Source organism: Capra hircus, chromosome 22 (assembly GCF_001704415.2).
Source record: "Capra hircus breed San Clemente chromosome 22, ASM170441v1, whole genome shotgun sequence".
NCBI lineage: Eukaryota > Metazoa > Chordata > Mammalia > Artiodactyla > Bovidae > Capra > Capra hircus.
The window spans coordinates 46,140,549-46,156,892 of NC_030829.1; the positions used below are offsets into that span (position 1 = coordinate 46,140,549).

Consider the following 16,344-nt stretch of genomic DNA (forward strand, 5'->3'; position numbering starts at 1 on the left):
GGTCTTACAGAGACAAGCTCCACAGAGGACAAACCAAGAGACGTGTCGCCATGTTGAAAGGAAGAGGAGAGCACGCCATGGTTCTGGATCAAGGGGACACCCGCGTGAGCAGTTCACAGTGCGGTGCTCTTCCTGCTCTGGGCTCCTGTACTAAATGTGCAGGAAAGACAGCCTCTCTTGGGATGAGTTTTTCTCGGTTGTCTGTGTTTTCATTCTGATCCTCAAAGCCAACAGTAAAAATCCCCGATTTGGGCTTTCCAAAATAGGCCCAAGAGAAGAGAGGGAATAAATAGAAAGAGGGGGATGGGAGAGACAGATTCTCAGTATAGAGGGGGAGTGAGAAGGAAAAACAGTCACACATTTGGAAGGAGATGGAGCTGAGGGATCATCCTCACTTGGCCTTGCTTATCATAATCAAAGTTCTGAAAAGTTACAAAAAGCTGGCTTCTCCCCAGAGCTACAGACTCATAGCCAACTGTATACCTGACACCTCCACAGGGATGACTAGCAGGATTCTCAGACTGAACTCGTCCAAAGCCAACTTCTGATTTCCTTGGCCAAACCCATTCCTCCCCCATGGGGTCTTTCCCATCTCAGCCGATGACGCCACTGTTCAACTGGGCCAAAAACTTAAGAATTATCCTTGACAGCCATCATTTCCTCAACCCACCTCATCGCTAATCCACCAGCATGTTCTTCTGGCCCTATCTCTAAAATATGCCTCAAGTCTAATTCCCCATCTCCACTGCTCTGGCCCTACTCCAGACTCCACTGTGTCTCCCCCAGGGTACAGCAACAGGCCCTGGCCCCACAAATCCCCTTCGTTGTTATCTAGACTCCTGACAGCAGTCAGAGGAGTCTCATAAAGTATAAAGCAGATCATCTCAGCGCCTAAAATTTTAAAAGAGCTTCTATTTAGAGTTAGCATAAAATCCAGATTTCTTACCTGACCTCTAAGACTCTCCCTCACCAGGCCTCTGCCTACCTGGTTGACCTCATCCTCATCTACTATCCCACACCAAGCTCATCCACTTAACCCTCCCCAGGCACTTGCACTTGCTGTACCCTCTGCCTGGCACACCATTTATCCAGTTTTCTAAGGATGGCTCCTCTGACTGTTCAGGGGTCAGCTGTCTGAACTCCTTTCCTCTCATTTCACCTGGTCTTTACTTTCTTCTTAAGATTCATCCATATAGAATTCTGATTTATTTGTTTATTTTGTTCTCTATCACTGGAATATTGGCTCCACAAAATGTTACAAAAAGCTGGTGCCCATGTTATCCAGAGTGGTATTCTCAGAACCAGCAGACAGGTCTGTGATAGCCATCACTGAAGCAAAGACATTCACCAAGGTCTTATTGTAATTCACTTGCCTCTACACTTGGGTAACACAACAGCTCAACATGGGTGCATGCTCACTGTATAAGGAGGAAACAGAAACAAAACAATTCAGTTATTTGTCCTGGATCAATCTGAATCCAGATTCATTTGGTTCCGAAATCTTTGCTCTTAACAACTGAACATGCCTTTTCCTGTAAAGGGAAGGGACATCACAGCTGCTCAGAGGGCCTCCGTTGGAAAGATACCCCTAATGGGTTGTTTATATCTCTGTGGCTGGGACAGGTTGAGGATGGGGTAGGGAAGTATATGATTGCCCTATGAGGTTCCTGGCAAACGCACAGAAGTTAGCACCAGCAGTCTACCCAAAACAATGCCAAAGTTCTAACTTACATTTCAGTATACAGACCAGGGATGCAGATGTAGAAAAAATAAGAAAAGCTAAAACTATACAAACAATATGAATAATGTATACTGCAAAGCTTAACGCAAATCTAATCACCTAACCTCAACCCGTTAAACTGCAAAACTTTTGTGAAAGAGTCTCTTTTGTTTTCAAATGTTTTTCATAGAAGTTTTAGTTAACAAATGTACATTGTGATGAATAACAGGAAGTCGCTAAGGACTGGACTCCGGCTGTAACCAGAGATGCTTCCCTCGTTCTCCATCTGCATTCAACTGGCCACTTTTCCTCCCCTTCCTCCACCCCTTTTTATTTCTTTTAAATCCTAGCTCTTGAATGTTTATTCTCTTCTTTAGTGCCTTTTCGGACTTCATATATCATGTAAGGAAACAGAATCAGCAATCATTTGGTAATTACCAAGGAGTAATTAATGCTGAAATTAGCCACCTATTACAAATGGTCTGCTCATTTTTCTCCATAACATCAATTTATTTACCTTATTCTCTTACAGAGCCTCCTGTGAACTCTGGGTTACCACTACTCAGTGTGATAAACCACATGCAGCCTGGTGCTTTATATTTCTGATATTTTACTACTCTTACTTAGAGATTTCTTAAGAGTTCCACGTCTAAGAGGTGCCTCTGCATGAGATGCTACAAAACCACATCATTGAACACTCCACTTTGCAATGACACCAGATCTGAGGGACCCCAGAGTCTGGTCCTTGGTGGGAAGCCATGGCTGTCTACCTCGCCAGGTAAGGTCCTAGTTCTACCTTCGGTGTGAAGGAGCACTGCTCCCTTCGAGTCTTTTCAAAGACTCGTTTCCCCTCTGACATAAGGCAGGATGAAAACAGTGGCCAACTTCCAGTCTTCTCAGGGCAGTAAGGTAGGCAGTGATGGTGTTGGTATTGCCTGGTGTGCATCCCCTTAAGGAGCAACAGTGTTCTGGGAAGATCCTCACAATTGTCTGTCCCACCTTCATCCTCCTCATCACTCAGTTCAGTTCAGTTCAGTCACTCAGTCATGTCCAACTCTTTGCGACCCCATGAATCGCAGCACACCAGGCCTCCCTGTTCATCACCATCTCCCTACACACTACTGAAAATCACTTTTTTTCTATAGAAAAAAATGCAGTTTATAAACAATTTGCTACCTCCACATCACCTTGGAATCTTACAAAGAACAGTCCAAGGGCCCTGAGAGGTGAGAGGCACATGTCTGACGAACTGGAAAGGACAAACCAAGGAAGAATGACCACTACAGCGGGGAGCCAGGGTCCTCAGTGGGCCTGTGGCATATGAAGAAGAGGGCTCCTAAGTGTGAAACTACCAGTATCAGCCAGAACCTCTGATTTAGGAGCAAGCCTTTTTGTGTATGAATAATACGAAAATTGTCCAAGCCAGGCTTCAGCAATACGTGAACCGAGAACTTCCAGATGTTCAAGCTGGTTTTAGAAAAGGCAGAGGAACCAGAGATCAAATTGGCAAATCTGCTGGATCATGGAAAAAGCAAGAGAGTTCCAAAAAAACATCTATTTCTGCTTTATTGACTATACCAAAGCCTTTGACTCTGTGGATCACAATAAACTGTGGACAATTCTGAATGAGATGGGAATACCAGAGCACCTGACCTGCCTCTTGAGAAACCTATATGCAGGTCAGGAAGCAACAGTTAGAACTGGACATGGAACAACAGACTGGTTCCAAGTTGGAAAAGGAGTACATCAAGGCTGTATATTGTTACCCTGCTTATTCAACTTCTATGCAGAGTACATCATGAGAAATGCTGGGCTGGAAGAAGCACAAGCTGGAATCAAGATTGCCGGGAGAAATATCAATAACCTCAGATATGCAGATGACACCACCCTTATGGCAGAAAGTGAAGAGGAACTAAAAAGCCTCTTGATGAAAGTGAAAGGAGAGGGAATAAGTTGGCTTAAAGATCAACATTCAGAAAACGAAGATCATGGCATCTGGTCCCATTACTTCATGGCAAATAGATGGGGAAACAGTGGAAATAGTGTCAGACTTTATTTTGGGGGGCTCCAAAATCACTGCAGATGGTGATTGCAGCCATGAAATTAAAAGACGCTTACTCCTTGGAAGGAAAGTTATGACCAATCTAGATAGCATATTGAAAAGCACAGACATTACTTTGCCAACAAATGTCCGTCTAGTCAAGGCTATAGTTTTTCCTGTGGTCATGTACGGATGTGAGAGTTGGACTGTGAAGAAAGCTGAGTGCTGAAGAATTGATGCTTTTGAACTGTGGTGTTGGAGAAGATTCTTGAGAGTCCCTTGGACTGCAAGGAGATCCAACCAGTCCATCCTGAAGGAAATCAGTCCTGGGCGTTCATTGGAAGGAATGATGCTAAAGCTGAAACTCCAATACTTTGGCCACCTCATGCGAAGAGTTGACTCACCAGAAAAGACCCTGATGCTGGGAGGGATTGGGGGCAGGAGGAGAAGGGGACAACAGAGGATGAGATGGCTAGATGGCATCATCGACTCAACAGACATGAGTTTGAGTGAACTCCGGGAGTTGGTGATGGACAGGGAGGCCTGGCATGCTGCGATTCATGGGGTCGCAAAGAGTCGGACACAACTGAGAGACTGAACTGAACTGAATATGAAAATTAATCTCAAATTTCATGTTTGAAAACAATTTAAAGGATCACACTGTGGAGCTAGGAATGCTGGCTTGCCTGCAGCCCCTCTTGGTCTCCTCAGAGAACCTTAATGTCTCCATTTGTAAAATGTCAGAAAATGGACCACATGCCTACACAAGCTGAAGCAGGACCATTTCTGGAAGGCTGGGTATAAGTCCCAGCTCCAGTCTTTATTAGCTATGGACCATTAAATTCTTTTCTCAACAGCTCCATTTCTTTTCCTAGAGTCTCTCAAATCATGGGAAGCATTCTTCTATGAACCGCAACTTTCTTTTCCCTACAGGGAAGCAACCTCACACCCTGGTGAAGAGTTAGGCTCAGACATCAGATCAACTGGGCCTGAATCTGGCTCTGCCACCTGCTAGCTGGCAACCTGGGGTAAGCTGGTAGTCTCTCTCAGTCTCAGTTTCCTTCCTTTGCACACACCCTATACAGCTTTAATGAGAGTCAAAAGAGATAATATACAAAAAAGTACTCTACCCTTTACCTGGCACTTACTAAGCAGTTGTCATCCTTAGTTGTTATTAACGACAGTAACACCACCTAAATCTTCACAGCTCTTACTCTTTCCACTATAATTCTCAAGTTCTATGGAATGTACACAAAAAATATCTCTGTTAATGGATAAATGAATAAAAAAGGTACTGTGAGTGCATGCACACACACACAAGAATATTATTCAGAATGAGAAAGAGAGAAACCCTGCTATTCGCGACAACGTCTATGGACCTTGAGTACATCTTGCTAAATGAGACAAGTGAGATAGAGAAAGACAAATACTATATCCTATCACTTAAATGTGGAAGTTTTACAAAGCGAAAATCATAGCAACAGAGTCAAAAGAGGGTTAAGCAGGGGCTGGGAATTGGGGAGCTGGAGAGCTATTAGTCAAAGAATACAAAAAAATGAATTACACAAAGGTATCAGAATAAATGTCAATTGTCTTCTTCTATCTTTTCTGAAATAGCAAAACAAATTTAATTGCCATTTTTCCCTACTCTAAACTATCATTCTGGTTTCATCAATTTAACACTTGGAAATGTATAGTGAGGTTAAGAGATTTCTAGTGGAAAAATGCCATGGGTCTGAACTTCCAAGGAGGGCTCAGGCCACCAGTTCTCTTTCAAACAAGGAGCAAATGACCATGAGCTTATTAAAAAGGGACAGGTTAAGCAGACAACCAAGAGAGACTCATGTGGCATTTCCATTTGACCTAAAGATGACGGATATGTTGAGAACCAAACACAGAGACCCCTCTTTATTTGCACAGCTGGAAAACACTCCACTTACCATGAGTTTTGAAGGAGAATCAGGCAGTGCTTATTTAAAATCTTAGCACACTGAACATTACAGAAGGTCATCAAGGCTTTATGGAGTATCTGGGCTAGTTGGCCCCTCTTTTCGGTTTTCTCAGTTCACTTGTTTATCCAATAGTGTGAACGTAGAATTTTAAATTCCAATAAGCCATTCTACAGTGGTAATGATTGTTTTAATGTATTTAAAATGGTTTGCTGCTTTGCCTCATTAGGGCTGGTTCCCTCAACACAGGACCTACTTATGCTTAAAATGAGACAAACCAATGAGCTCCAGGCCTCTCTGGATTTTGCTAGCGCATTGGAGGAGGCAGGGAACTCCTCTAAGGGCGATGAATATGCCCAGACGCTTATTTCCAGAGGTCCACTGACTTGAGAACTGTCTCGTGGCTTCCAGACTTCCAAGCAGGAAGCTTTGCACCATAGCCAGTCCTTGACCTGGCCCGGGGACACTGTGCTGACCGTGACAACTCCCACTCCTCCCTAGGGCCACTCTGGCCAGTCAGCCAATAGGCTTCTCTCTGGGCTGCCCTGGATCTGCTCTGGTCCCCAAATGCTAATGTTTCATTTCACTGAAGAACTTGGCTGAGTCAGGGCAAAAATATGTGGTGGGTGGGGAAGAAGCCTCCCTGGACCTCATGTCACTTGAGATGAAAAATGTTATGCTGCCTCCATACTATAACAATCTGAGAGTATAAACAATGATTTAATTAATGACCATAGAAGAATACTTGCTCACCGACGTTACGTGGTCTAAACCTCATAACTGACGCAACACAAAGCCGATGTTTATATGGGCACAGATGACTGGAACCTGACATTTTGATGGCAACTGCTACTTTGAAAAGTGGCAAACAATGGCATTTTATTCCCAAGGACCTTTAGAAGAGAAGCAGAGTTAGGGAGGTGGGACTATTGTGAAGGACTGACGTTAGCAGGGAAGGAAACAACGGGATTTGACAGGAAGAGAAGGAGAATTGCAGCAGAATCAAGCAGCTGGGCCAGATAAGCAGCTACTATTACCTCCTTGGATTTTCCAAGTGCTGCACTCAGAACTTACAAATCTATATTCTATGGCCAGGCCCTGAAATACTCTGAGCTGACTAAAATGTCTTCAAAAGGATGCTTCAAGGATTCTTATAAACAATGACTAAAACTAAATTATGGTGTAATATTAGCTGATTAAGACAAGACTTCAACTTCAGTAATTTTCATCAGCTGGACACAGACAGTGGTAAAAACAATATCCCATGACTAAATGCATACTCGCTGATGGGAAGAATTGCAGTCTGATGTGGCAGAAGTAACAGGAAAACTTTTTAAAATTTTTTTTAAAAAAAGGAAAGGAGTCTTTTTCTCAAGACCACAAAATCAAGGAAAAAATGGGGAAAGTGTAGCTCGTTCAAATGCCAACAAAGTTCCAAAAATTATTCAATGGTCTCTTTACTCAGAGGCAATCTAGAATCCATGTACCCTTCATCTCCCTGTGCCTACTTTCTTTCTATATTCCCCCCTCAAATGAAGTCAACTCTGAGACCATCAAAATTACTAATATCTTTGAGTGAGGTGGGCCAGCCAATAAGCTAAAATAATTGAATATGTTATTCTAGAGATTCAAGGAAATGTTCGAATCTTTCAAGCAGAGTTCCACTTTTTAGATAAGGAAGCTGAGACTTGCTTCAAATAGAAGCAGATAATTAAAGACAATCTGAAGCAAAGAAAAGTGAGGCAGAGGTTTACTTTCTGGGCTATACACATATATTCTGTCCAGATACATTTACCCTCAATGCTGAGTCCTACAGAGCATGTTGGTTAGTATTTTTCTTTGTGAGCTTATCTCTGCCTATGCAATTCAGGATGGGGAAGACCTTGTTTAATCTGGGTGTCATAATTTTGTGGGGGGGTGTGGGGGAGAAAGATGGAGGCCTGAAATCAGAATTTAGAGTTGCAAATCAGTTAGGATATTAAGAGGAGGTGGCAAGAATACATAGCAGAACTATGCAAAAAATATTTCATGACCCAGATAACCAAGATGGTGCAATCATTCACCTAGAGCCAGACATCCTGGAGTCCAAAGTCAACTGGGCCTTAGTTAGCATCACTATGAACAAAGCTAGTGGAAGTGACAGAATTCCAGCTTTACTTTTTCAAATCCTAAAAGATGATGTTGTTAAAGTGCTGCACTCAATATGCCAGCAAATTTGGAAAACTCAGCAGTGGCCACAGGACTGGAAAAAGTCAGTTTTCATTCCAATTCCAAAGAAAGGCAATGCCAAAGAATACTCAAACTATTGCATGATTGCACTCATCTCACATGCTAGTAAAGTAATGCTTAAAATTCTCCAAGCCAGGCTTCAACAGTACGTGATCCGTGAACTTCCAGATGTTCAAGCTGAATTTAGAAAAGGCAGAGGAACCAGAGATCAAATTGCCAACATCTGTTGCATCATAGAAAAAGCAAGAGAGTTCCAGGAAAAACACCTACTTCTGCTTTATTGACTATGCCAAAGCCTTTGACTGTGTGGATCACAACAAACTGTGGAAAATTCTGAAAGAGATGGGAATACCAAATCACTTGACCTGCCTTCTGAGAAATCTGTAAGCAGGTCCCGAGGCAAGTTAGAACCAGACATGGAACAACAGACTGGTTCCAAATAGGAAAAGGAATACGTCAAGGCTGTATATTGTTGCCCTGCTTATTTAACTTATATGCCGAGTGCATCATGCAAAATGCCGGGCTGGATGAAGCCCAAGCTGGAGTCAAGATTGCCAGGAGAAATACCAATAACATCAGATATGCAGATGATACCATCCTTATGGCAGGAAACGAAGAAGAACTAAAGAGCCACTTGATGAAAGTGAAAGAGGAGAGTCAAAAAGTTGGCCTAACACTCATCATTCAGAAAACTAAGATCATGGCATCCAGTCCCATCACTTCATGGCAAATAGATGGGGAAACAATGGAAAAAGTAAAAGACTTTATATTTTTTGAACTCCAAAATCACTCCAAATGGTGACTGCAACCATGAAATTAAAAGACACTTGCTCCTTGGAAGAAAAGTTATGACCAACCTGGACAGCTTATTAAAAAGCAGAGATATTACTTTGTCAACAAAGGTCCATCTAGTCAAAGCTATGGTTTTTCCAGTAGCCATGTATGGATGTGAGAGTATCAAGAAAGATGAGCCCTGAGGAATTGATGCTTTTGAACTGTGGTGTTGGAGAAGACTCTTGAGAGTCCCTTGGATTGCAAGGAGATCCAACCAGTCCATCCTAAAGGAGATCAGTCCTGAATATTCATTTGAAGGACTGATGCTGAAGCTGAAACTCCAATACGTTGGCCACCTGATGCGAAGAACTGACTCATTGGAAAAGACCCTGATGCTGGGAAAGATTGAATGCAGGAGGAGAAGGGGACGGCAGAGGATGAGATGGTGGGATGGCATGAGCAACTCTATGGACATGAGTTTGAGCAAGCTCTGGGTATTGGTAATGGACAAGGAAGCCTGGCTAGCTGCAGTCCATGAGGCTAGTAGTCAAAGAGTTGGACACTACTGAGCAAATGAAATGAACTGAATCAATCTCAAATGGAGACAATATAAACTCAATTTTTCATACAGGTATTATATTAATAGATGAGTATGATAGGCATGGGATAGCTATTTTTGATAGGCACATGCCTTAGCAGAGAAGGTCTATTAATAGACAAGAAAAATGCCATGGAATATAGAAAGAAACCAAGAAGAAAAAGAAAAAACAAAAGCACAGCCCTCCTGTCAATCATGAGATACACTAGAGTTCCTTCCCGCTCTAGGTTCTGACTCACTCTCCTCTCTCCAGAGCACTCTTTAATTTCAGGGAGCAGCTTTGCTTGCTTGCAACTAAAAGAACTTTGTCTTAAGTTCACCGAAACTAAAGCTGAGACCTGCCAGCCCTTCCTTGAGTCCCCTCTCTTCCACTAACATACACTGGAACTTTTATAAAGGATGCCTTAGCAGGCAATGGACTACCTGTTATCTGCCAAAACCAATTTACTGTACAGCAGGACACGGTTTAGTATGGTTCAGTCTCTCAGCTGGGTCTGACTCTTTGTGACCCCAGGGACACATCTCCCTTTATTAGTATTAATAGTCTATTTACTGATTTTTCAAACCTTAAAGAAGCAGCCACTCTATGTACAGCAGCAGACTGGGGTCTGTCAGAGTGCTCAAGAGGAAATCAGATTGACAGGCTGTTCTCAGGGACTGTGTAGCGTCACAGATCAATATATCACCAGGAAATCATATGCAGCATTTTTGTGCCAGGCACTGAGCTACCAGCTTTAGCTGCATGGCCTCATGTCATGCTCACAGCATGTGGCTGGGGCAGGTATCATCATTACCCCTGTTCTTTAGGTGATATAATTCAGACTCAGGTAGGTCTGGTAACATCCACTACCATAATTAGTGTTTGGTAGAAGCTGGATCTGAACTCAAGGAGTCTGGGTTAATACTCAAGGAAACTAGATTCCCCCACCTATCTACCTCCTATGTTTTGCCTTCTTTGGTTGTATGTAAAATGAAAAGAAGCCCTGCATAGATTGGAGGCCCTATTCCTTCCCTCCCTGTGCCTTTCCCAAAGCTCTGCTTCCAATACACATCAGGGGATCATTCATCAACTAACTTATGAATGTAGAAAAGTCAATCATTATTGAGCACTTCTATGCCCCAGCACTTAACTAGGCACCTTATCTGTACCATTTCATTTTTTAGCCCCTATATTCAATAAGAATCAAAGGAATAGCTATTATTACCTTCTCCACTTTGGAAATCAGACCACTGAAACAGGCTATATTCAATAAGAATCAAAGTGAAAGTGAAGTCACTCAGTCGTGTCCAACTCTTTGCGACCCCAGGGACGGTAGCCTACCAGGCTCCACCACACATGGGATTTTCCAGGCAAGAATACTGGAGTGGGCTGCCATTTCCTTCTCCAGCGGACCTTCCCAACCTAGGGATCAAACCCAGGTCTCCTGCATTGCAGACAGACGCTTTACCGTCTGAGCCACCAGGGTCCTCTCCACTTGGAAAATCAGACCACTGAAGCAGGCTACATAACTAAGTTAGTTATGTAGGCTAAGTTATGCTATGAGAACATATCAATCTGGAAATCTCAGTGGCTTAACACAAAGGTTCATCAAACAGGCTTTATATCCAGCACAGGTTGGCAGATGGCTGAGGACAGGGTGAGTGGAAAGGCATCCACCCTATGTGGCCACTCAGGAACCCAGGCTATCTCATCTAGCCCATCATGTCACTTCAGAGTTCACAAGAGCAGAAGAGAGTGTAGACACCACCACATCAGCCCATATGTGTTTTAGCTCATAAATGACCCAGGCTGGATTTGCTTAAAGCCTACTGGACTACTGAACTAGTGTAAGGTGGCTGGGAACAGTGAGCACATGGATAGTTCAGTTCAGTTCAGTTCAGTTCAGTCGCTCAGTCGTATCTGACTCTTTGCGACCCCATGAATCGCAGCACGCCAGGCCTCCCTGTCCATCGCCAACTCCCGGAGTTCACTCAAACTCATGTCCATCAAGTTGGTGATGCCATCCAGCCATCTCATCCTATGGGCACAGTAAATAGTTCTGCCATAGTAATTCTCCCAAGGTCACTTGGCTACTAAGGAATAGAGTGGAAAGGCTTAACCATTCCACTTTACTACAACCTCAACATTTATACATACATTTTTGGAGAAATCTGTTCCAAATCGATCATAATCATTTAGAAACATCCAGACCTTATCTAAGAATTCACAGCCTTCTGGTAGAATTCTCCACTTCCTCATGGCTATCTCTATTTCTGCACATCCACAGAGAAGTTATTCAGAACTGAACTCATCAGGGGACCTACCTTTGTTGGCACAGGCCATCCACTTGAGATTGTCTGCAAAAGCAGCCTCTCGTCCAATGAGGTACGTGAAAATCCGAACCTAAGAGGAAGAGGGACGCACAGATCAGTGGTTTTCACTTTTCACCCTCCAGCCCAGACCACAAGCATGGCTCACACACATGTGGTTTACCTCTTTATGCTCCATGCTCCCCATCTGTAGAAACATATTTAAGACATTTGAAGTACAGTCAGCTAGAAATATATTCAAAACTGGGGTCTTTGATCTTTTAAACCATATGGCACTGGTGGTGGTTGTTTTTCGGTGTGCAACTTGCTACAGAGGAAAATAACTTGAAACAGAAGAGTGGAAGCGTTGTGAGCCTGGGTTTGCTACACACATATGGACAGAGACCATCCAGGTCTGGACCAAATCGGCAACCATTTTCCTCATCTGTACAGGAAGTATAAAGTGTGCTCTTCTTGGGAATAGAAACATCACTGAAAGACCCTCAGCATGCCCCCCTCCCCCAGTGGTGAGGACAGGCTGCAGACACTCTCTTACCATCTGTTGTGATTAACTGGAATGAGAGGCGCAGCCTGTAGCCAGGAGACCAAAGGAAACCCTCTCTAGCCTTCCTAAAGTTTGGCTCCTAAAGAGCCAAGAACACATGTAAAACCTTGAATCTCTCATTTTCTATTGCCTTCTCAAATCTCTCTTATAAGGCCAGAATTCTTTGAAATAAAGCCCAACCCACTTCCCAAAGTTGCACATGAGGGTTAGATGGAAGAAAAACAAGAAATAAAAAGGGTTAAAATCCTCTAGTTTAAACTTTGGGCTTCCAAGGTGGCTCAGTGGGTAAAGAACCAGCCTGCAATGCAGGAGCATGCCGAAGATATCAGTTCAATTCCTGAGCTGGGAAGACCCACTGGAGGACGGCATGGCAACCCACTCCAGTATTCTTGCCTGGAGAATCCCATGGACAGAGGAGCCAGGTGGGCTACAGTCCATAGGTCTCAGAGTCAGACACAAGTGAAGCGACTGAGCACAGCACACAGTTTAAACTTTAAATGGTACAGGTATGTTCCATATATAGCCCCCAAATCTTTCTGGGTGATGCCCCTTCCACTCAGTCAGTCTGGGTCAGGAATACCTACGGTTCCTTCAGAGCCTTCACTGAGACTATGGTGAATTAATCTCGTGCACTTATATCTGTGAGGTTGAGCTCCACTAGACCGTCCAGCTGACAAGGAAAAGGGTGGTTCTGCTTTGATGGGGCACAGAGCTTGGAACATTACAACTCAGTACATGAGTGGATAAAAATGTAAATACTCATAGCTGACTGTGAAAATGAAGACTCTGTTTTAGTTATGAGTACTCTCTTATCTGAGACATAACTTGAAGACTAGTTCTTATGGGATGATTTATTTCCAGCTTAAAGAGATGCTTATACACACATTATCACTGTGCTGCCTGAGTCTGTTCTCGTCTATGTTCAGTGAGGCGGTCATTTCATCCATCACAGAACCTGCAAGGGGGCTCCCAGGGCATGAGCAGACACACAGGCCTTTGCCTCTCCAGTTTTCTTAGCTCTTTTGGACACTATTTCCAATGAAATCACACAGGGAGGATGGATACTTTTTTTTTTTTTTTTCCATTGGGAGATTCTGACTCTTTGGGGGAAAAAAAAAAAAGAAGATACAACCTCATAGGCCTCACCTAGCCCTACTGACCTTTCTACACAGAGCTGTCCCCTGTTCACTTTTCCTGCCTGGCCACTGTTGTCTTTTAGCTGAAGATGACTGATTTGGGGGAAAATTGAGACTCAATTAAGTAAAGTGACTTTCTCAGTTTCATCAAGTCCTGATATAATAAGAGAGGTCTTCCAAGACCTCAGGATAACACTGAGGTCTCCTCTTAATTTCCTGGAGGTGCTGGTTCTGTCAACCCACCAGCTGCAAGACCTAGAACTAGCACCCACAGGAGCCGAACCAAACCCAGGCTTTTCTTTTTTTAAAATAAATCTTCAGCTTTCATTTCTAATTCAAGTTATTTAAAAGGAAAGCTTCAGACTGATTAAAAATAAAACTGCAAAAGCAAGTTATTAACAAAGCAGAAAGCACAAGAGATAGCTCTAGAGAATGAAGCTATGAGTCTGTCTTTACAAGCAAAAGGCAAAGACCTGACACAAAACAGCCTATTTATTGTGAGCAAAGGCACTTGCAGGTGCCAAACCTCCTCTGCCATCCAGGTGAAGAACCAGAGAATAAACTGAGTTCTCTCCTGGGGGCATAGTTAAAACCCTGAACAATGCTGTGAACCATTAGAAGAACGCCTATAGTTTCTGATTTTAAAAGATCGCAGCACATCTGGAAAACCAGTAGGACTGCATCAAACTTCAGACCAGACGTGACTGTGCAACAATCACTGAGCTAAAACACAACCATGAAAACCAGCGCCATGAGCCCCTCACCAGCGCTGCTGGCCCTACTGCCGGCACCGCCGTGGCTTCTCTAGTCAGCAGCATCCCTTGGCTCAGGTATGTGCAGAGATTTTCAGCATCACACTTGTTTGGCTGGTTTGCATTTGATTGCTTAAGAAAGAAAAACCAGGATCATGCTAAATGTTTCCATTTACGTGCAGTCTTTGGCTTCCAGTGCACTGGCCCCCTTATTTGAGTTAGAAATGGCATGGAAATGACTCGTTGTCTCTCTGCCTATAAAATAAACATAATCAAACAATACTGGGTTCATGCCCTGGATTTCTCACAATAATGCCTTTCAACTGGCAACAACATAAAGGGCCTTTATTCCAAAATAAATATTTTGGAGAGCAATGTAACAATAGCATTTTATATTTGTAGTTTTTTTCAGACTGAGTAATTCTACTTTTAGGAATTGATCTTATAGTCAGGATAACACAGAAAATGCCTGTGGGGGCCACACAGGTAACAGAGATGACACGAAGTCATAGGAGTATGAAGAGTTGTACAGTGCATGTCTTCTTAAAGCCCTGGAATTTGGTTTTAGACATTTTCACAAATACACAAAACTGTACAAGGATAAAGATATTCACCTTTATTATGGGCTGTAGTTTACCACGGTCCTCCATCCATGAGATTTTCCAGGCAAGAGTACTGGAGATTTGTAATGATTAAAACCTGCTAAATCCCTAGTTTCTTTTGACAGCCAATTGGCTAAAACGTCTTGGGACATTCAGGTAGTGGAATATCATGCAGCTATGTACTCCTGAGAAACACATCCATTATAAATTAGCAAGGGGGAAAGCAAGTTGTGGAATACTGTGTAGCACAGAATCCTGTTTTTTTCTAAAAGGGGACTTACATGTTTTACTCTGTAAACTTCAATATCCTCTGAATGTTTTTACAAATGAATAAACATAGCTTTAATAATTGCAGATCATTTTAAATGAAAATAATGACTCTGCTACTTCCTGAACCATTCTTCAAGGACACAGAAAGAGTAAATGTACCAGTGAAAATCAAAAAGGAGAGGAGATGATACGTGGAAATTACGTTCTGTCCTTGGATCTTGCAGAGTGGGCTGCCTTCCTTCCACTGCGCAACGAAACGAATGCAAAACCTCTGTGAGTAACAAATTGCTCATTTCTGTCTCTAGCAGATTCTGTAACCTGATGGATTTTATTTCCAATAATGGAGATTTATTTTTTAAGAAGCTCCATCAGATAAACTTTAAGAAGTCTGCCTTGAGTCCAGCTACTTTTACAATATATGGCAAGGCTCCTTAGCAGAGGCAATAGGGGTAGTTCTGAAAGCCAGGTTCACAGCACTGATGACAATGCGGAGAGTCCATGGAACAGATCAGACCAGGTTACCAGGGCACCGAAACACACCAGAAAGCCAGGGCTTTGCATTCATCATCCACAGGCACGAAGGCACCACTTTCAGTACTGCTGCAAAAAGACAGGAGGCGAGAGGTCTGCATCAACCTATGAGTTCATTTTGATCTCCCACTTGAGTTTGGATGGTCTTTAAATGTTCTACAAATCCAATTAAACTCAATAAACTGTTAGGATGTGGCTATTTCAAAGTTCAAAGTCACTTAATCTACTTAATATAAAGTTTCCCAGATGACATAAAGAACTCAGTCCAGTTTTTCCAAAACAAACTGTGCTTCTTGCTCATATAGATGCAATTCTCTCCAAAAACATAGAGGGGTGCCATTCCTCTCTACCTTTGGTGAACATAGGGTAGCTTGACTTTGTGAAGATGTTGTTGACAGTGAAAGTGTCTCAGTTGTGTTCGACTCTTTGTGACCCCATAGACTATATAGGACATGGAATTCTTCAGGCCAGAACACTGGAGTAGGTAGCCTTTTCCTTCTCCAGGGGATCTTTCCAACCCAGAGATCAAACTCAGGTCTCCCGCATTGTAGGCAGATTCTTTACCAACTGAGCCACTAGGGAAGCCCAAGAACACTGCAGTGGGTAGCCTATCCCTTCTCCACCAGATCGTCCCAACCCAGGAACTGAATGGGGTCTCCTTCATTGCAGGCGGACTTTTACCAGCTGAGCTCTCAGGGAAGCCCCCTTGTGAAGATGATGAATCAAATTAGTTCCTTTCTACAGCCATTAAAAGAGGGGAAGGAAAGTGGCTGCCAGTAGAGCCACAATGGGGCAACTGCCCAGCCAGGAAACAGGCTGCTGCTGCCCTCACAACTCACGTCAGTGCTGAAGCCCAGGCTTTTGAGACAGTCCAAGAATCTGTCATCC

General features: G+C 43.2%; 1 protein-coding gene across 2 annotated transcripts in view; it reads right to left on the reverse strand.

Moving 5' to 3' along the window:
- Positions 1-16,344, reverse strand: part of CACNA2D3 (calcium voltage-gated channel auxiliary subunit alpha2delta 3) — an 870,293-nt gene that overhangs the window by 275,964 nt on the left and 577,985 nt on the right. For both annotated transcript variants that reach the window (XM_018038437.1, XM_018038438.1), the window contains exon 12: positions 11,616-11,694. In XM_018038437.1, the coding sequence (XP_017893926.1) occupies positions 11,616-11,694 (79 nt within the window). The remainder of the gene's footprint in view (positions 1-11,615; positions 11,695-16,344) is intronic.